Raw genomic sequence first — 20,753 nt, 5'->3', positions numbered from 1 at the left:
GACAAAGTCTGGTTCCAGGAATTAGTAGCAGAAAGGGAAACACAAAGTCAGAGATATGACAGAGAAAGAAACAGTAAAATTTGAAGTTGAGGAGATAAGAGTGAAGAATCAAAGAAAACTTCAAAATAACAACTATATAAGCAACTTATGATGGGTTTTCAAGTGATTAAAAATAAATGAAACTTTCTGTAGAAAAACATTTACTGTAAGAGCCACCCACAATTTCTTGAACATATACTATTCACTGGAAAAAGGGAACACAAACACCAGTTGATTAAGCAACAGAATAAAACCACTTGAGAAAGATATTTTAACTGATGATCCTAGACATCTTCTAAAGCTTAATGAAATGTATTGTTTAAAAACTGGTACGAGTTACACCATTAATTCCATGTCTGATTATTCTAATAGTGTACTACTCATAAAAGGACCTGGTACCCGCTGAGCGCTCCGTCAGCATTTGTTAAATAATGAGGCTCTGGCCATCTATCCGTGACTGAGCATTAACATCAAATCTGAGTGACTGAACAGACAGTCCTTGTTGGTCCCATGCATCAGCTCTTTGTCTTTCTATGTCCTTCAAAATAAAGGCCAAGTTCCTTAGTCTGGTGACAAAGCCATTCATGTTCTAGTCCCGGCTGCCTTTCTAGCTGTGGTAAGAGATGGCCCCTGAGGACAGCCCCTCACGGTTTCCTGTCTTTACGCAGTGTGGCCCCCTCACCCTGCCCCCTGTCCATGGCTCCAAGTCTGGGCTGCCCTGTGATCCTCTTTGAGCATAATGTAGTGGGACACTCTGACAGTTCTGGGTCTAAACCTTAAGAAGTCCTGAGAGCTTCCGGTTTGGGGACTCAGCCACCGCGCAAAGAGAGTGAGTTACCCGGTGAAACCACGTGGGCGAGGAGAGGAGAGAGTGACACAGACTGAGAATATCACAGGACAGGAAAACAGAGGATCATGTGCCCTTTTAAGGGGACAGTTACTATTTAGTCACAACTGACAGGTGTCACTCAAAAGCCACCATTTTTGAGAGAATCTACAAACCTGAATTTGTGTATGTTATCTGATCAGTGACAGCTGATTCTGTTTAAGCACTGTGTGGGGACCCCGCCCCCAGTTCGTGCCCTATCTCCACAGCCTGAACAATCCCAGGATGCCCCCCTCCGTGGTGTCAGCCTTCACCTCCACGCTAACGATGCTCGTGACTATGTCTCCGCGTCTGGCCTCTCCTTAGAGTTCCAGACCCATGTGTGCAAATGCCTGCAGTGTACCTCTGCCTAGACATGACACGAACACCTCAAAGAGGTAAGGGCCCAAAATAAGAGTCCGCTGTTCTTTGAATCTTGCCTTTCATCCTGTGTTCTCTAACTCAGTGGGCTGTACGACCACCTGCCTAGTGGCCCAAGCAAGAATCTGAACAGGCATGGTGACACCTCTGTATTTTTTACACCCTGGAGTGAGGTGATGAAAACAGCTTACTGATTCCATCATCTCAAGGTCTCCTGAACTTGTTCTCTGTCTTCTTCTGCGCTGCCTTGGTACTGGCCTGGTTTAGAGTCTCATCATTTCTTAATCTGGACTATTGCAAAAGTCTCAATTTTTCTCCTAACCTAAACAACGTCTCCCTTCCAGTTCATTTTCTATACACTGATACAAGACCGGCCTTTCAGAGGACAATCTCACCCCTCTTTCAGAGCTTCCTTCTAATGGCTTGTCTGAGAAATGGGGCTCCTTACAACCTGGTCTTAATCTGCTTCTCTAAGTTCCTGCTCTTCCTGCTCTAGAGCAGGGGTCCCCAACCTCCAGGATCTAATGCCAGATGATGAGGTACAGCTGATGTAACAATAATAGAAATGAAGTACATAATAAGCACAATGTGCTTGAATCATGCCCAAACCATCCCCCCACCTCCAGGATCTCATGCCAGATGATGAGGTACAGCTGATGTAACAATAATAGAAATGAAGTACATAATAAGCACAATGTGCTTGAATCATCCCCAAACCATCCCCCCACCTTCGGTCCCTGGAAAAACTGTCTTCCACGAAACAGGTCCCTGGTGCCGAAAAGGCTGAGGACCACTGCGTGGGCACTGTGTGTTACTTGCAACTTTCCCAATACAACAAACACCCTGTCTTCTCTCTCTGCGATGTTTATTTAGGATTTCACATTTCCTCTGTCTGGAAGGCCCTTCTCCTATTCATCCTTCAACATGCAGAACTGCTCCTGCAGCCTCTCAGGTGCTTTCCTAACTGCTAACCCCACCAAGATACAGTATTACTCACTTCTGTGTGACCTACACATGCTTCTTTTTGCTTCTATGTTTATTTTTTTGCACACTGCCAAACCAGAAATCACTCCAAAGAAGATGACCTGGTCCAAGAAACTGAATTAATAATCTATTTATTTATTTATTTTTTGAATTCATAATCTTTTTATTTTTTATCTTATTTTTTAAAAAAATATTTATTTATTTATCTGGCTGTGATGGGTCTTAGTAGTCGCATGAAAACTTTCAGTTGCAGTATGTTGGATCTAGTTCCCTGACCAGGGATTGAACCCAGGCCCCCTGCATTGGGAGCATGAAGTCTTAGCCACTGGACCACCAGGGAAGTCCCTCATAATCTTTTCAAAGTCTCCTATCCTATAATTTCTTTTATTAATGTCCAAAATAAAACATGTTATTCAAATATTTATACAAGCAGTCAATTTAAAAAGTCCCAAATCCCTTCATGAGCCCCACAAAAGAGTTGTATGCTACAACTATATCTGGTGGCTCACATGGTAAAGAATCTGCCTGCGATGTGGGAAACCTGGGTTCAATCCCTGGATCAGGAAGATCCCTTGGAGAAGGAAATGGCTACCCATTCCAGTATTCTTGCCTGGAGAATGCCATGGACAGAGGAGCCTCGTGGTTTACAGTCCACGGGTTGCAGAGGGTCGGACATGACTGAGTGACTAACACTGTCACTTTCAAGCATTTTAAAGCTCTACTTACCCAAAGGGTGGTCGACTGTTTGCTCTTGATTATCTACAGGAAGATAAAAACAAAAAGATAAGCGAGTTGTTATCCATGACACATCTTTGGGGTTAGAGAGAGATGGAAACAATGAACAATCACATCAGCAGTATACCAAAAGGCAGAATATGATTTCTAACAGCTAGTTTATGATTTTGAGGTTTTCAGGTTCTTGATTAAAAACTTGTCCTGGATGGGAGCTGGAGTCAGGGTCAGGGAATGGCTCTGGTAACTGATTACCACAGCTCAGAGTGATACTCTTTATAGTGTCAGGTAGAAATTACAGCCTGAAAATGGTGGGTGGCGGCCATGAAGAGCAGCAGGAATGGCTAACGTTTACTGAATGCTGGCCTGGGACTGTTGTATGTGTTGTAAATATAACTGATTTAAACAACCACACTTTATGAGGTATATACTATTATTACCTCCATTATATAGGTAAGGAGTCTGAGACAGAGAAAGCCTGAGTCACTCGCCCAGTGTTATCAAGCTAGGAGACCTCATCCCATGGTCGTGCTCTGTGCCATCATCTGTGCATAATATGACACACCTGCAGCTGTCAGGGACCATGCGGGAAGGCGCCCTGGGGAAGACGGACTTCAGATGGGCATGTGTCTCTTGCTATAGACAGGGTAGGTGTCTGCGTTTTTAATAATATAGATGCTATAAGAGTCCACTGAAAGTATGTTCAGTTTTTTCTTACATGCTTTGGTGTTTCTAAGTCTTGGGGAGCAAGGATATAATGAAAAAGGAGGTTGGGAAAATTCCAGAAGCTTAGTGGTGTTGGTATGCAAAAGTTTTCCTGAAATAGCTTTTCATGATGCTCATTGAAAAGCATGAAATAACAGACAAATTTAGGAAAAGGGGAATTCTAACCAAGTCAAGAGAAGCAACCAGCTACAAGAAGAGGATGGTTGTTCCAACATCACTTAGTTTTGAGTGTTTGAAGCAAATCTCATGGAGGTTTCCTGGAGCTTGAGGCTGGCCCAGCAGGAATGACACGCTGATAACAGTGCCCTTCTGCTCTGTCTCGTGGGCTCATAATAATCAGCAGAGCCCAGTCATCACGCACAAAAAGAGATGTTTATTAACAAAACACAGGTGCAAAACTAAGCAAACTAGTTATGGTGCTAAAACAATGAGAAATAACACATCAAGAAATAAGAGGGATCTCTACAAACAGTAACTGATGGAACTCCCATCTTATCCCACACTCTCGAGCTTTTCTTTTCAACCAGAGGCAGAGGTTCCCTCAGTGCCTTGTGGAATGCCCACAGCCTGGACTCATGTCCTCTGTCTTCATGATTACTATGGCTTTCATCTCAGGTAAGCCTCCCCTTTAGCTTAACTTGTTCAGAAATCGTTCCCACAAAATTGGCCAAAGAATGATAAATATTCCTGCCAACTATCAGTCTCTTCATGGCCAGTGACCAATGACTCGTCTGTAGAGCACCAATAGTCCCCACTGACAATAATTTTATTTCTGATACGGACACCCACCCAAATAGTTCAGACATGTTCAACGTCTGAGCAGCTCTGAACGAGTACCCAGGGGTCTGGCGACCTCAGAAATGTTACTCCTGCCACTTTTTCATAGGCTGCTTCTTGTCTCTTAAATTAATTTCATGCATTTCTCCATTTAGCTGCCTTTTTTATTTATAGTCATTCACAATGATAAAGGAATACACTGATATTTTATATTGCCTCAGTATATTTATTTTTCTACCCTATAGTCTTACAATTTAGAGTATTTTTAATAGTTTCACTTGCATGAAACTGAACTTCATGTTAAGTACTGATTGCAACCCTAAATTATGATATTTCAATACAGGAAAAAAAACCCCACTAGTACTGCTACAGCAAAAGAATACCAATAGTGTCTTTTTAAGTTACTGCATTCAATAATCTGGAACTCTAAAATGAATGTTTTACGTTTGCATTACTCACCAGGATGCCCAAGATTAGTTAATTCATCTAAAATAAAATAAGAGAAAATAGATTAAATAATCTTTAAATAATTTAACCGGCAATTTCGTGCATATAGGAAGACTTATCAAAGAAGTTGACTTTATGCTATTAAACTGTGTTACAATGTTTTACCAGGTTAGAATTCTTTAAATGCCTGAAATGGGAAGCCATGCACACTGTGAGGAGGGGGGTATGCTGCTGTGGCGTCAGTTAGGGCTCCTGAGCTATCACTACGTTCATCAGATGACAGAAAGCTAAACAGACTCATCTTTAATTTGATCAAAGTTTTTTAGATGTTCTGGCCAATTATGGGACAAAAACAAGCAAGAGACAGATTTGTCTATGGCCTCAACTACACACTTCTTGAAACTAATTAAAAACCTCAAATGATATTTTTAAAAATAAACCTAAGTTTAGAACAGTTTAAGATGTATAGAACTATTGTGGGGACAGTGCCGAGTTTCTGCATACACCCACCTACTTTCCCTATTTTTAACATCTGACGTTAGGAAGGCATATTTGTCACAGTTAATGAACCATAAATGTTCTTTTTTTGTTCCAGAACCCTGTTCAGGACACCATGTCACATTTACTTGTATTTCCTTGGGCTTCTCTTTGTTGTGACAGTTTCTGAGACCTTCCTTGTTTTGACAACCTTGACCACTTTGAGGATTACCGATAAGGTAAGGAATTTTGTGGAGTATCTCTAAATCGGGATATATCTGATGTTAGACTGGTGGAATGTGTTTTTAAAGGTATCGTGGTTTCAGAATTGTTAACCTGTAGCCCCCTGGTGGCTCAGACGGTAAAGAATCTGCCTGCAATGTGGGAGACCTGGGTTCGATCTCTGGGTTGGGAAGATGCCCTGGATCTTCAGTCTGTAGGGTTGCAAAGAGTGAGACAAGACTGAGTGACTACACACAGCACACAGCCCCCGGCTAATGCAGAGAATCATCTAAGCAAATACCTATGACATTACAGCTATCTATTTTTCCTTTACAAATTTTATGAAGATAAGTTAACATTCACAATAAATTACAAATGCTCTACTACTCATAAAATGTGCAGTAATTTCTGTGATATAAAACCAACTACACAGTGGTATTCACTAGAGTACAGGGTCAGGTACAGTTTCTTCCGTCTTCTGTGTTCACTCCTTCCTAGGCCAGCACCTGTTCTTCCATCCCATAGTCAGTGAGGCTGCCTCACACACTTGTAACAGGTTCAGATTCTTATTATTTGGCTGTGCTGTCTCTTCGGTCATTGCTGTGTGAGGGCTTTCTCTCGTGTGGCTCACGGGCTCTAGAGTGAGGCTCAGCAGTCATGGCACACGGGCTGAGTTTCTCCAAGGCATCTGGGATCTTCCCGGACCAGGGATCGAACCTGTGTCCCCTGCATTGACAGGTGGGTTCTTAACCGCAGGACCACCCAGGAAGTCCAGGTTTAGATTCTTTTGTCATATTCTGCATTCCATTCTGGGATTCCCCTCCTCTGACTTCCTAAATGATCTAAAACCTGCATACATGTATTCACCACTATAACTGTCAGAGTGTTTCCACTGCCCTTCCAAAAAAACCCCTGAACTTCACCTATGGAACCCCTACCCTCTGTCCCAGTCAGGGATCTGTAACAAAGCACATAAAATGAAATAGATCACATCATGTTCTACAGGTAAAAAAGATAAGGTATATTGTAGGATGTGCCCATCCACCAACTATAAAATGCCTCAACACTGGAGATTTTTTTAGAAAGAAAAGTTGGATCTAATTTTTCCATCTGAAATTTTGGGAGTAATTTCATAACAGATTTATTTGAAAATTATTATCTAATAGTGTGTTTGCCACTGCAAAATTATAGGGAGAATCTTACAGGTAAAAAATCAGCAAGGTGGTCATTGACATTCATCACCCTGAAACTAGCGATGCTAGTTTACATTTACTCTTAGAGGTCTGCAATGTTATGAGATTTTAAAAGTCATGCAATTAGGTGAAAAAGAAGGAAGAGGAGTTTGCTTTGGATCTCTTTACAAAGATTCCCTCATGCAGGGCCCATAGATCACGGGATTACAATGCTTGCTTATGCTAGAGAGTTCTTGTCAGCAACTATGATTGGGATGAAAACAGTAATTTCAGAACTTCAGAATGACACCACAGCAATACAAAGGACTGGGAAACCAAGAAACATAAGAGGTGACATTATTTTCTTACTTTGCCCAATTAGAGCCAAAGATTTTTATAATAGGTTTAAGAGGCAGAAATTGAAAAAATACTTTGCTATCCACAAATCTACTTTTGCAAAACAGTGTGACACCACACTAGGGGCAGGTAACTTAAGTTTTAAAATTTATTCATTACAACTTATGTGCAAGGCTTTGGTTAACCAAAAAAAATTTGAAGTTTATGTTAAAATAATTTCAGTTCTCTGTGTAGTGTGGTAAAGGTGACATGACAGCTTAATCTATAGTCTTATAACTTCAAAGAATGGATCTTATACACTTATATTAAAACAGTATATTTATTATTCGATAAAAAGTGCATTAAACAATAAATTTCCAGGCCTGAAACTGTTACAGAAATAACGTTTGCATTTGAGAGGCATTTTATCATGGCAAACAGATAGATAAAATAATCTATACAACTATCCATGACAGGATAGCCGTGTATTTTTCTAAATTTAATGAAGATAAAAATGAACATTAAGAATTAATTGCAACTGTTCACTGTTCGTAAGATATTGTTGAAAATTAGTTATTTTAATAATGTGTCAATTGAATAGTGTCTGGGGCAATTTACGAACCCTTGAAGACTAAGATACAGTATCCTTGCATTAAAATTTTTTCTTATAGCTAGTATTTTTTCCACCACTGCACTCAGTAGACCAGGGCACTCCACCAATCCCAAGATGAACCAGCATGCAGTATATTTGCTTTGAAACCAAAGGATTACGCTACCTTCAGTGCATTCCACTGCCTCATCTGTTCTTCCTTGTTCCAGAGAAAACAAATGTGAATACATTGTGATTCATGATCTTAGGAAGGGCGGCCATCAAGCAAACAAGAGATAAATATCATAGAAATATGTTGGCAAACCAACATACGCATCAATTGCCTCAATATCTCGTACTACTAACAACATCACTAAATGCACAAAACTGAAATAGAACCAACTCCCAAATTATGTACCTTGTAAGTGGCACTGTTGATTAATAATCATTCTGCATATGTCTGTGATGTTTATTTCTTTAATAATGTTTCATTAGAAACCTTTTTCCATTAAATCCAGGTTTGTTTGTTTTTTTTTAAGCTAAAGCTAGGAATACATTTTTTGCCATAAATGTTTAATATAAACTATAAAACTAAAAAGATCTAAAAAAATAATCTTTTTTGGTTCTTTTCTGTTCTTTGTATGTGAATCCTCATTATGAATTTAGGATGCATTCTCTCAAATTTCTATTTAAGCAAAATAACTCCAGATGATTAACATACCATTAACTAGAATGGGTGAAAAACATTTCTGCCGCTCAGTACACTCCATCTCACATCGCCCCACTGCGATGTGGGTCAGAACCCCGGGTGGCGCTGCTTACCTACGATGACGTCTACTCTCCTGCTGTCTTGACTCTCTCGATCGTTATATACACGACACCAATAGGTTCCTTGATGCTCCAAATCCACATAAGGCACCTAAATCAGTATCAGAACATGCACATATTGACTCTTTAATTTTAATTAAAAATGGCTCGGAGAAAACTATTATTATTATTATTTTAAACTCTACAAAACTGAACATTGCAGACTTTCCTCCATTGTTTCCATTCATTACATTAGGTCAAGTACTAGCAAGCAAATAATACAATGAATCTAATGGCAGTGAGTCTGATGCGATACTAGTTGACATTTTTCATATACAAGCACTTACATATGGGCTGGGATTGTGTTCTAGCTCTTTTGCAAATATAAAATCAATTAATATTAGATAATAAAGAACTTGAAAAAATACAAAAAAACTTGAAAATATCCCAAAGAATATGAATCACTATTCACTGTGATTTTCCATTATACTATTTATTTTACATATTAACCACCCCAAATGTCCCCGAGACCAACTTCCTACCATGTATAGCTTTTTTGTCTCGTGTGTTAATCGTGATTCGTTTTTGAACCACTGGTACTGAGGAATGGGGCTTCCAACAGCCACACATTGTAAGATCAACGTGCTGCCAGGCATCAGCTTTTGGGACTTTGGTTCAACACAGATTTGCAACTTGGATTCAGAGATGCCATCCCAACTGCCTTAAATTAAAAGAAAAATGTCAATAAACATAAAATCTCTAAGTTAAAAAAAACTTTTAAAACTTTAATTAAAAAAAATGCTTTCAAGTTCATCCTTCATTTTTTTTTTCATGATCTTTAATAGAATCTCCCAAACAATATTTCAGAAAACTGTCACACTTCTAGAAATATTAAGAGATGTTCTATGGATAAAAGGATGCTATGGACAAATAAGTTTAGAACATTCTGGGTTAAACAAAGTTAAACAGATTTCTTTACTGAAGAGCTTCTCAAAGTATTTGCATGTACTATATATTTAAGAAGAGAAAACAGTTCAAGTGGTTTCTGAATGTGCTTAGCCATTTTTGGTAGAGCAAAGGACTTAACATCTTAAGTGACATTCATGTTTAAAACAGAAAGTTCTATGTTCTGCTGTTTGATTTGACTTGCCTCCTTAAAGTCAGGAGTTTTTCTATTAGCACTGAATAAATATGGATGGGTTATCCCTAGCATTTTTTCCCAAGGCAGGTATCAGAAAGCATTTTTTTACTGAAGGCTCATCTGTCAGTCTTCAAGAGCCTTGAGGACAGAGGGCTTGTCAATGAGATGCGTTAACAATGAAATTCGGTGTCTAGCACATTGCAGATGATCAATAATACTTGTTGAGTGAACAATATTCTATTCATAAACATGAAAGTTCATTGCATGCACAGAAATATTCTAAAAAATATAAACCACTCTCTTAATTAATCATGACTATTTCTAGAGACTTTATTCAGGTGTGGGAAAAGCTAAACTGAGAAGAAGAATGGAAGACACAATTGGCAACAAAAGTCTGTTTCCCTCATGCTTCTTGTCTGGCAAAAGACAAACATGGTTCTTGACTGCGTGTGTGAATAAATAAAATAATACCTGATGGCTACTCTTTAGAAGACCCTGGGGTTTTTCCTTGATCAATACTGGTCATTGAACTAAAAAGTGGATGGCAAAGAGTAGAAAACCAGCTGAATGAAAGGATTCATTGCAGTGACTGATACACGATAAGCCCTGTCACGCCAGTTCCAACTCTACAGATAGTCTTTATTCCATGACACAGCTTTTTAGGAGTAACACAATAGTTTGGGAGAAAAAAACACAGCATAGAAAGGAACTCAAAAGTGAGCAAGATTGCATTAGATTTCTTTTCTCCTCCAAAATCAGAGACCACAACATTCAGACCCATGAAAGGCGGCAAGTTTTCAGAGGTCAGCAGGCGGCCCAGATTGAGAAAGGTAATTTTATCCCCAAACATCTGCATGTCTCTCTTTGTCTATCTATCCGTCTATCCATACATTCATCCAGAAAAAGAATCAAAGCACACGGAATAAAATCTTAATGACTGGTGACATTATACTGGGGGAAGTACATATACATTATATTGGGTGAGTACTAGCTTTGATACTTCGAAATGATTTAAAAGTAAACATTTAAAGTAAAACTCAAAAGAGGCAATTCCCATCCCAGCACTCAATTTACCACTTACCCCGGAAGCTTTCCGTTACTTCTGTGACATCGCAAACATCCAGCTGTGACCACTGGCTAAATTCAAAGGTGAAATTATTATTAACTCGACAGACATAAAAGCCTGCATCTTTTACATGCACTGTGTTAAAAACAAGTTCAGATGCATTTCCATTCGGAATCTGTGAAAGAATCAACAAGAGGATAAAAGTGAATGACTCATCAAAACACACCTTATAAACTGTGCTGTGCAAAATGTATGATTTCCTGGGAGCTTTGAAAAGTCTTTTTTCTCCCTCTTCTAAAATATCTCTTCCTTAAGAAGCAAACAATAACATGTTGAGCAATTTAGGACTGAAGTCATTGAAATCCAGTCTTTTACAAACCTGTTAACTAGTTAAGCTCTATCCCATATATCTTTCAAAAACTCACTAATAGTAAAGTGTCTATTCTGTCATTTGTAATTGTTGGATCATTAGTATTTACAGGCTTGAGAACCACAACATTTATGAGCTTAGCAGCCATACCATGAAGGAGTAAAGAGATCACAGAAAGTCAGGCCCGGCTGCTCATCTCAGTTCTGATCAAATTAGCTGTGAGTATACGAGCAAGTTTTACCCTGAGACCCCAGTTTCTCACCTGCAAAGTCCTATCAGAGGATAGAGGCCTCGATGAGCACACTTCTCTCAAGGCCTGGGTGGTGAAGGGCTATGGGAAGCGTGCTGATGACGGGAAGGACTGGCCATTCAGGGGTATCCCAAGCTTTCCTCCCTGGCCTGGGTCATCTCAGCTGCTCCCGTCAATCTACCACCACACCCAACTCTGGCATATTGCCAAAGTTTCACTAGGTGCCTCCTTATACAGGGGCCCCCTTGCAAAGGACTTTAACACACTACCCCTCTCCAAGCCCCAACCAACTGAATTCAGCTCTCTCTCCTCTCAGAACCTGCACCAGAGCAAGACCGTGTTGCTGAAGATCTGACAGCTGGGATGGAGACTGCCCTGAGCACTGCCTGCCCACCCTCCCACATGAACCCACTAAGTCTGCTTTCCTACTAGAGCAGTCCTGGGTACTTTCTCTCTCCTGCAACCCCACCCCTCTCAGCCACTGACTTCAGATAGAAACTCTCTCCTCTTCCAGCTACCGAACCACAAACCTGAGCCTGTGCCTACTCAGAGCTGCTCTCTTCTCTGCTGTGAAAATGGAAAAACCTGTCTTCCTACCAAAGGCCTCTTGGGCTTGGGATGCGTGAGGATCCTAACCGCTCGGAATCCCAGAGTTACTACGAAGATTAGTTCAAGGTGAAGACGTTTGGGACTCAACAGATGCAGAAAGAAGGCTTCTCAAAGCTTTCCTTATCTGACAAAAGCAGAAAGTTCTGGGGGGTGAGGCTACCATAAATTCCCTCTTCGGGGTGGCTTTTACTTCCAGGAAGGCGATCAAACCCACCATAAATCCCTTCTCCAGGGGAGTTTTACGGCTATGAAGAAGATGGAAAGACCGCTTGCACCGCATGAATAAATATTATCACAAACTTTCTTATCACCTGTCTTCTCCCAGAAACCCTCCTGTATGTATTGACTAAAGAAACCCATGTTTCTTCCTGTAGTTCTGCCTCTTCCCTTTTCCTGTAACTTTAACCCAGCATGGAACTACTTCTTTTGTAAGTTCCCATATGAATAAATTTTCTCTTCTTAATCTGTATTCTGTCAGTTGATTCACTGGCTCCCAGGGACAGAACATGAGAGGGTAGAGGGAAAGTTTTTTCCTCTCCGACAGTTTGATCCTCTCTGGCCTTGCTCCTGCAGTTTTCTGCTTTAGCATCTGTTTCTCTCTTTTATTACAGCACTCTCAAAAACTTCCTTTAGTACCTTTATATCTTAAACAAACAAAAGAAGTCCCAAATATCCTGCCCTGGACCCATAAACCTCTCAGCAGCACTGGAAACGTTGACCACCCTTTTCTTCCTGAAACGCCTTCCCGAGGGCTTCAGACCAGCCTCTCCTGGTCGTGCTCTTCTCTCTGCGAACTCTTTTTCGTCTCTCTCCTGCTTCCTCCTCTGCTCTGCACACTTTCACTGCTGCCTCCTGGGGTATCCGAGCTGACTTCGATGCATTCAGACTTTAAGAGGCACTTCAAACTTCATGTGCCTAAAACCACACTCTTGAGTTTTCACCCCAAATCCCTTCCTCTCCCAGTCTCTAATACCTCAGTACATAAGAGGTCCCCAGAGGCTGAAGTGAAAAATCTAGGGTTATCCTTGAGCTCTGTGCCTTTTCCCTCAGACTCCCCATTTAATCTGCCAGATCTGATGAACTCTGCCTCTAAAAGAAAGCAACTTACCCACTCTGCTCTGTCTCCACTGCCATGTCCTAGCTCACACTACTGTTACTTCCAGTGTCGTGCAGGCATTAGATAACTGGTCTTTTTGTTAGGCTCTTGCTTCCATTTAAGCAGCGAAGTTGGGGGACTTGCCCGGTGGTCCCATGGCTAAGACTCTGCTCTCCCAGTGCAGGGGGCCTGGGTTCGATCCCCGGTAAGGGAACTAGGTCCCACAAGCCGCAACTAAGACCCAGTGCAGACAAATAAATACATACGAAAAAAGAGCAGCAAGCTGGTGTTTTAAGAACATAAATCCTACCCGGTTCCTTCTCCTGTTTAAGACCTTGAGTGTGGTCTCCCTTGGTATCACCCTGCTTATCTTCCTCACAGCTCTGAACTCAGCTATCTCATCTGTTCCCTGTCTCTCCCCAGTGGAGGGGGCAGGGCCCTTGGGTGTCAGGCTTCACCATCCTGGCCTTAGAACCCGGACAGGCGCCCAACAAGTGGTCGTGAGATGAACGCCTCCTGAAACAGGCCATGGATCCACGGGTTCAGACAGAGCTCGACTGGCCTTCAAAGCCATCACAGCTCTTCAAATCCACTGCGCACTCCTCTTCCCTTCCGTCCCCTTCTCAAAACCAGGACATGGTTCACACATGAGGTACTGGGTTGGCCAAACAGCTCCTTGGGGTTTTCCTGACACACCTTATGGAAAAACCCAAACGACCTCTTTGGCCAACCCACTACTTACCATAGTAAGATTTGTCCATGATTTCTTCCTCAAAGGCATTCATTGAAATGAAAGCCACTCTGCAGTTGAGAAGCTATGGTAAAAGTGACTTTAGTTACCACCTCTCGAGAGCCTAGGCACATAAAATATCCTCTCAGTCAGGCTCTCCCAGCGCCCGGCAATAGGAATTTGAGTGGCTCCTGACAATCAAGCATGCAGCACAGGCCTGTCTGCGGCCAGCGCCCGCGCGCAGTCCTGTTACCGCGGTTCACGGCTGTGCTGGCTCACCTGCACGTGAGGGACGGAAATTAAAAGGTGTACAAATCCCCACGCTTCTTCTGAGGCACGGGGTGATCCCATCAAAGGAAAGAACGTTATTTTGGAATAACTCTTGCGCTTAAATTCAGATATGCAAATGGAGTCTTAGTGTTGAGTTGAGAAGAAAGGTTAGTGATGTGACTAACAGGCTGAGAAGAACAATGGCGTTTCAAGGTACCACCTGGAGGGCAGGCACTGAGGCGGCAGAGAGAGAAGAGAGGAGCTCACGAGAGTGGAGCTTGATGTGGCCGGACCACTGAGAGACCCCCAGCGGCACGGTGGCTCAAAGAACGTCTAATCACTTTCTTTTTATCGTTATTTTTTAAACTGGCCTCACTGCATGGCGTGTGGGGTCTTAGTTTCCTGACCAGGGATTGAACCTGTATGTCACGCAATGGGAGTCTGGTGTCTTAACCACTGGGCCACCAGGGAAATCCTTTCAAAGACTGTTTAAGAAAAGAGAATTTCAATATGCAAATGTAAATTATTTGTTGGGTGGCTCAGGGATACAATCCTTTCATGAAAGGAACAAATGTCTCTATCAACCTGAATTTTACTTCAGAATCTACCATAAAAGCCTAAATCTTTTGATACAATACATTTATGCAGAATGCTTAAAATAATAGTGCCTTTCATGCTGCTTTGAAAACCTTTTCAAGATTATGACTGGAACAATCTGTCGTGAAGAATTCTGTACATCTATGTCAGAAGGTATTAGTGATGTTTCACCTTTGCTAACATCGTTGCCCCAGCTTCTCCTGATTTTCCACAATTTTCAGAATACAGAACTGATTTTATTACTGCTAGAAAGTAATGATTATTGAATGCATCAGTAATAACACCAACCCTTTAACAAGGATCCACCAGGTCCTTTAACAAAATTCCTATCAACATGTTAACAGCAGTAAGGCTAACTAATTTTCTCTTTCTCTCCCTCCTTTGCTGCTGTTCAGTCACTCAGCTGTGTGCGACCCCACGGCCTGCAGCTCGCCAGGCTGCCCTGTCCTTCTCCCTCTCCTGGAGGCTCAAATTCACGCCCATTGAGTTGGTGATGCCCTCCAACCACCTCATCCTCTGTTGCCCCCTTCTCCTCCTGTCTTCAATCTTTCCCACCATTAATCTCTCTTCTTTTGACAGAGGAATTAAAAGACATTAAAAAGACATTAAAATTACCTCTTTATTCATTTTGAACCATTGATATTGTACAAAAGGATGTCCAGTTGCCCGGCAACACAGCTTCACAAACTGTCCTGCCAAGACTGCCTTGGATTCGGGGTTTACAGTGATCTTTATTCCTTAAAAAACACAAAAAAGAAGAAGCTATATAAATAGAATCAGAGAAGAGGGGCTTTCCTTGTTTATGTTTCTGAAACCAAAAAGAGAAATATTTTGGAAATAACCTGCATACTCATTCTTGTTATAAATCACTCATTCACCTCTCTTCCCCATCAGATGGTGAGTCTGTGAGTTCCAGGCTCTGTAAAACCAGGAGGAAAGAAACTCACCTGCAGAAGACTTTGATCGACCACATCCCCCTCACCCCCCACGACTGGGGGAGAAAACTGTTCGCCGTATTTCTTCAGTTCTGAGAAACATTTTTTCCACATCCTAACACCTCTGAAACCAGGCTGTGCCTTTAATCACTGTCTGAGGGAGCAGTCAGTGCTCTCGCTGCCAACTCTGGTACTACTTGGTCACAAGTGCGTATATAGTCAGCACTTCAACTCAGTTAGGTGCACGGTTTTTGTAACACAAGTGTGAGTTTAAATGCCATTGAAATTTTGTCTTCAAAAGACATTCCCTGGAGGTCCAGGGGTTAAGGCTTCACCCTGCAACGCAGGGGATGTGTTCAACCCCTGCTTGGGGAGCTGAGATCCCACATGGCTCCTGGCCAAAAAAGACAAAGCGTAAAACAGAAGCAATGTTGTGACAGATTCAATAAAGACTTAAAAAAAAAAAAAACTGGTCCAGTCAAAAAAAAAAAAATGAATTTCAATGCTATGGTTTAGCATTAAAATAAAACTATTCTGTAAGCAGAAAGGCAGAGAAACAGAAGAGCCGGATAAAAATTTGATACATGTGATGCAAACACTTCTCATCTGAGAAATGACTACCAGCATCAAAACCTGGAAAACTTTTTTTTTTTGGGTGGGGGAGGAGGCATGCCACATGGCTTGTGGGATCTTAGTTCCATGACCTGGGTCCTCAGCAGTGAAGTGTGGAGTTCGAACTACTGGATCGCCAGGGAATTCCCCAAACATGGAAAACTTTTGAGAGGCGCTTCTTGTCAAAAATCCTGGAGTCAATAATGGAATACCTCGTCTCCCTCTGCCTCTCTCTCAATCACGCCCTCTGGGAAGCGCACTGCTGGGTCACGGGGACACCTGGGCAGCTCTGCAGAGAGGCCTGGGTGTAAGGAAAGCAACGTGGGCCTCCTGCCAACAGCCACGTGCATGAACCATCTGAGGAGAGGGTTACCCAGCCCCATTTGGACCTTCGGATAGCGGTAGCCCGGACTGATGGCTGGACTGTCACCTGGTAAGAGACCCTGAGCCAAAACCAGCCAGCTCCACCCATCCTGGATTCCTGCCCTCAGAAACTCCGCGATAATCAGTGGATGCTGATTTTACAATTCTCGGTCTTGGAATAATTCGTTATGCAGCAGCAGATAACTGACACAAAAGGAACCAAAGCTAGGACATTTGACACTTGCCAGGGTTTTAATACATTAAGTCTTGGCTTTCGTGCTAAATCGCTTCAGTCATGTCCAACTCTTTGCAAACCCATGGATTATAGCCCGCCAGGCTCCTCTGTCCATGGGGTTCTCCAGGCAAGAAAACTGGAGTGGGTTGCCATGCCCTCCTCCAGGGGATCTTCCAGACCCAGGGATCCAACCCATGTCTCTTATGTCTCCTGCATTGGCAGGCGGTTTCTTTACCACTAGTGCCACCTGGGAAGACCAGCTGGCTTTCAGAAAGGAGAAATAATCATTAAAACTTATAAAACTTAATTTCCCACACCTATTTTTATTTTTCCTCACATATCCTGAACATGATTTCATATCTTCTCCTTCTACAACCCAGTAATGCAAACGAACAAAACAAGATTACCACTGAAGAGGAGACGGTCTTAAAGAACACCAATCTTAATACATGAAAGATACTAAACTTTCAAGGGAAAGAATAGTATATAAGGCATAACAGCCATGTGAAATCCGTGCAGGAAAGACACTGGATAAAACCAAAATCCAAAACGAGTAAACATTTACTGCACTCCTATCACATCTGAGGGTCTGGAGAAACCCTGGAAAATCAGTAAATACAGTAGAGCCTCTCAAAAAAAATTTAAAACTCCTGCCAAGGAAAAGCTTTCATATTCACTCATCCTTTAGGTGGATGCCAACGGAGCACAGGATGGCTGAAGTAACAGCTTTCCTGAATTCTGTTATCCATGTTAGTAGGAAAGTATACGTTGAAGTCAGAAAATGGGATGAGCACTCTTACTTAAGCCAGAAAATTCACACACTGTATTTTAACACTCGCATATACTGTTCATCCGCCAGGAGAGACTTACACCACAACTTTAAGATGCAAGGATTCTCATTTCCAATGTTTAAGTATGATGACAGAGGAAAGGAAAAAAGTTGCAAAACCAACAGAAGGGAACAAGTATAAATTTGAACTATCAATCTAGGCATTGTAGCTAAACTGGCTTTAAAATGTGGATGCCTTATAGCCACCTCGAGTGTACTGTCCCCAACCCCTCCAGACACAGAAACTCCTCCCCTTCTAGACCCCCAGGCTTCTCCGTCTCAGGGAGGACAAACCAGGCCTCAGCCAGCCCCGGGCCTCCAGTGCCTCACGATAGACCCTCCCGCACACTTCCTTCTTCTCCATGTGTAATTCAGCTGCAAGTCCTGTCAGTTAGGCTTTTCCACATCTCACCATCTTCCGTGATCTCAATCCAAGCCACCGTCCCCTTCTGACTGTTGCCACAATCTGCTAACGTTCTTTCCTTACTTCCAACCAGCAGCTCAATGTCTTTTTAAAACAAACTGATCCACAGCTCTCCTCTGATTAAAAACCCTCTTCGGACCTCCCACTGGACCTAGAATATGACCCAACTCCTTACACGGCCGACGAGGCCCTCTGTGAACGGACCCCTCTGCCCCTGTGCCCACCGGCTCCTTGCCCACCACCCTCCAGCCATGCAGGCTTCTTTCCTCCAGAAGACAAGCTTTTTCCTGTCTTTTTGCTTCCCGGTTCTCTGCTGGATTTCTCCTCCAACTCCCACCGTCTCATGGCAGACACTCTCTTAACATCCAGGTCTTCAGCATTTCTGGGAAAGGTCTCTACACGGGTAACTCCCCACCCTCTTTCCCTGTGACAGTGGCCCTGCTCTGTGGGCTTCACTGCACTCATCACCTGAAGTCTCGTTTCTTACTGTGTCACCTACTCAATCAGAGGTTCTTGTCTTAGTCACTGGTTCACCTGATGCCTAGAACAGTGCAACAGTGGGTGTTCAACACATATTTGAACAAATGTGTATTATAATAATAAAAATGATTATGGCAGCGATTTTACAGACTGCTTTATATTTGTCCACCATTTTGATTTCTAATCTTCAAAATAACCATGGTAATTAGATCGATGTTACAATGAGGAGAAATGAACTTAAGTCATTTGCATAAAGTCATCCGAGTTACCTCGGGTAAATTACTTAACCTCCCCAGGACTAATTTTTTTCTCACTGTAAAATGGCAGAAACAGGACGCACACCTATGTCTTCCTGGGCTTTACAACTCAATAAGCCTTTTGTTATCCCAGTGATCTTTTCCCCTCCACCTTTACTGAAGAATCACTGACAAAAACTGCATATATTTAGGGTGTACAATATGATGGTTTAATAGTTACACATTGTGAAATGCTTGCCACAATAAGTTGATGGACACATTCATCAGCTCATACATCATCATTTTCCAGTGATTCTTTTTTGGGGGCCTTGAAGCATGGGCAATCTGGCTTCCCAGGTGGCTCAGTGGCAAAGAATCTGCCTGCCAATTCAGGAGCCACAAGAGATGCAGGTTCCATCCCTGGGTTGGGAAAATCCCCTGGAGGAGGAACTGGCTACCCACTCCAGTATTCTTGCCTGGAAAATTCCATGGACAGAGGAGCCTGGCGGGCAACAGTCCATGGGGTCGCAAAGAGTTGGACACAACTGAGCGCACAGCATGTGAGATCTTAGTTCCTCGACCAGGGACCAAAGCCGCACTCTGCCTTCTGGAAAGCAGAGTCTTAACCACTGGACTGGCAGGGAAGTCCCAGTTTTCTGGTGATCCTTAATGTGTCTACCACGCTAATCCTATCTTCTGCAAGAGTGAGTCTCTTTTACTGGAAGGAGTATGTCTTGCACCACAACAGTGCTTCAAAATTTACCTTGGTGAAGATTCTCTATTACACACAGAGACAAGAGAGGAGAAAGAAGAGACTGAAAGGCTTTCTCTCTAGAGGGTCTTAAAAAGCAATGAACGCTTTAGCTGAAGCAGGCCACGTGACCAGGATGTTCCAGAAGCTTCCTTTGTGGGAGACAAGACTAAGTAATTTTTAACATTCAAACTCATAGTTGATACACCGGTCCTGTGCCAACGGTTTTAGTTGTCTAAGTCTTCAGGAAGCAAGCAAAGACATGTCTTTATTATTTATTGCTTCAAAGACTGAGAACTGAAAGGCAAAGTGTGATTTGAAAACCGCCCTGGGTGAGGAGTAAAGAGAGAAGTCACAATACCTCTCATGTTTCAACCACATATACTTCCTTCCTCCCACGTCGTGTGTGCGCGACAGGGAACCGTGGTCGCCTCTAACCACCCTCGGCAGTGCCCACTAGAAGGTGCTGCAACCAAGTCGGGAGGGGAGATGGCACAGAGCTTGCGCGGGTGTTGGAAGGCACACAAATGAAAGCTCTATTTTAAAGGGCGATCGCACAGTTTCCTGGCAAACAAGCCTATTTTCAGATAACATCTGCAAAGAAGACAAAGAAGTGACTTGATTTCCTGTAAGGTGGGGACAATCTGACTGGGTCTGATGGCACACGAGGATTGCGCTTTCAACACACACACCTGTGTAGAACAACCGGTTCAAAACATTGAACAATAAAACCCCCACTGGAATTGCTACATAGATAAACTAGGGTGATTCTTGACTTGACAGAAGGATTCCTTGTCGGTTCCCTTGGCCTTATTCTCTCTTACAAAGCACTTGACACTGATGCAACTCACAACTTATCCAGGAACTGATCTATTGTGTACATTACAGTGCATCTATTTTCAGAGGCCATGAACCAAAAAAACCATTTCCACCATCTTCCATTTAAACCCTCCCTTCAAGGTTTTATTTTGAGCATTTGTAGGCTATTACTGAAAAGCACCCCAGGGAGTCCCAGAATAAACATCATTCCTCTTAACAATCTTCCCTCATTACACAACCAGTGTGCATCCATGCACTTTCCTCCTACAGGTTAATTTACATTTGTATCTGCGGTGGCTAAACCTGGTCTCCCAGATCACCCTGCTCACGCTTCCATGTCCCCAGCCCCTGCAGTGTCCTGGCACGGAAACCCATCCTCCCAGCCC

At 42.4% G+C, this 20,753-nt stretch overlaps 1 protein-coding gene and 1 long non-coding RNA gene across 4 annotated transcripts in view; one reads left to right on the top strand and one right to left on the bottom strand.

Annotated features, from left to right (window-relative positions):
• MALT1 (MALT1 paracaspase) overlaps window positions 1–20,753 on the bottom strand; it is a 63,739-nt gene that overhangs the window by 23,305 nt on the left and 19,681 nt on the right. The window contains exons 3-9 of one of the 2 annotated variants that reach the window (XM_081562970.1): window positions 15,299–15,420; window positions 10,777–10,936; window positions 9,097–9,275; window positions 8,570–8,666; window positions 7,935–7,967; window positions 4,964–4,990; window positions 2,996–3,028 (exon numbers count right to left, since the gene is read on the bottom strand). In XM_081562970.1, the coding sequence (XP_081419096.1) occupies window positions 2,996–3,028; window positions 4,964–4,990; window positions 7,935–7,967; window positions 8,570–8,666; window positions 9,097–9,275; window positions 10,777–10,936; window positions 15,299–15,420 (651 nt within the window). The remainder of the gene's footprint in view (window positions 1–2,995; window positions 3,029–4,963; window positions 4,991–7,934; window positions 7,968–8,569; window positions 8,667–9,096; window positions 9,276–10,776; window positions 10,937–15,298; window positions 15,421–20,753) is intronic. The other variant, XM_081562972.1, reaches the window with a different exon arrangement.
• On the top strand, window positions 2,191–12,289 carry LOC145534760 (uncharacterized). 2 transcript variants are annotated; one of them, XR_014074956.1, is made up of 6 exons: window positions 2,191–2,237; window positions 3,455–3,648; window positions 4,238–4,342; window positions 5,547–5,667; window positions 11,234–11,349; window positions 11,698–12,289. It is a non-coding gene; the product is annotated as an uncharacterized LOC145534760 (long non-coding RNA). The 2 variants fall into 2 exon arrangements; XR_014074955.1 differs by lacking the exon at window positions 2,191–2,237 and having other exon boundaries at window positions 3,585–3,648; window positions 4,255–4,342.

The sequence above is a fragment of the Giraffa tippelskirchi genome, chromosome 14, assembly GCF_054371585.1.
Source record: "Giraffa tippelskirchi isolate mGirTip1 chromosome 14, T2T-mGirTip1v1.2.pri, whole genome shotgun sequence".
In the NCBI taxonomy this organism is placed as follows: domain Eukaryota; kingdom Metazoa; phylum Chordata; class Mammalia; order Artiodactyla; family Giraffidae; genus Giraffa; species Giraffa tippelskirchi.
The sequence above is the reverse complement of the archived record's forward strand: the minus strand, read 5'-3'. Positions and strand labels throughout refer to the sequence as shown.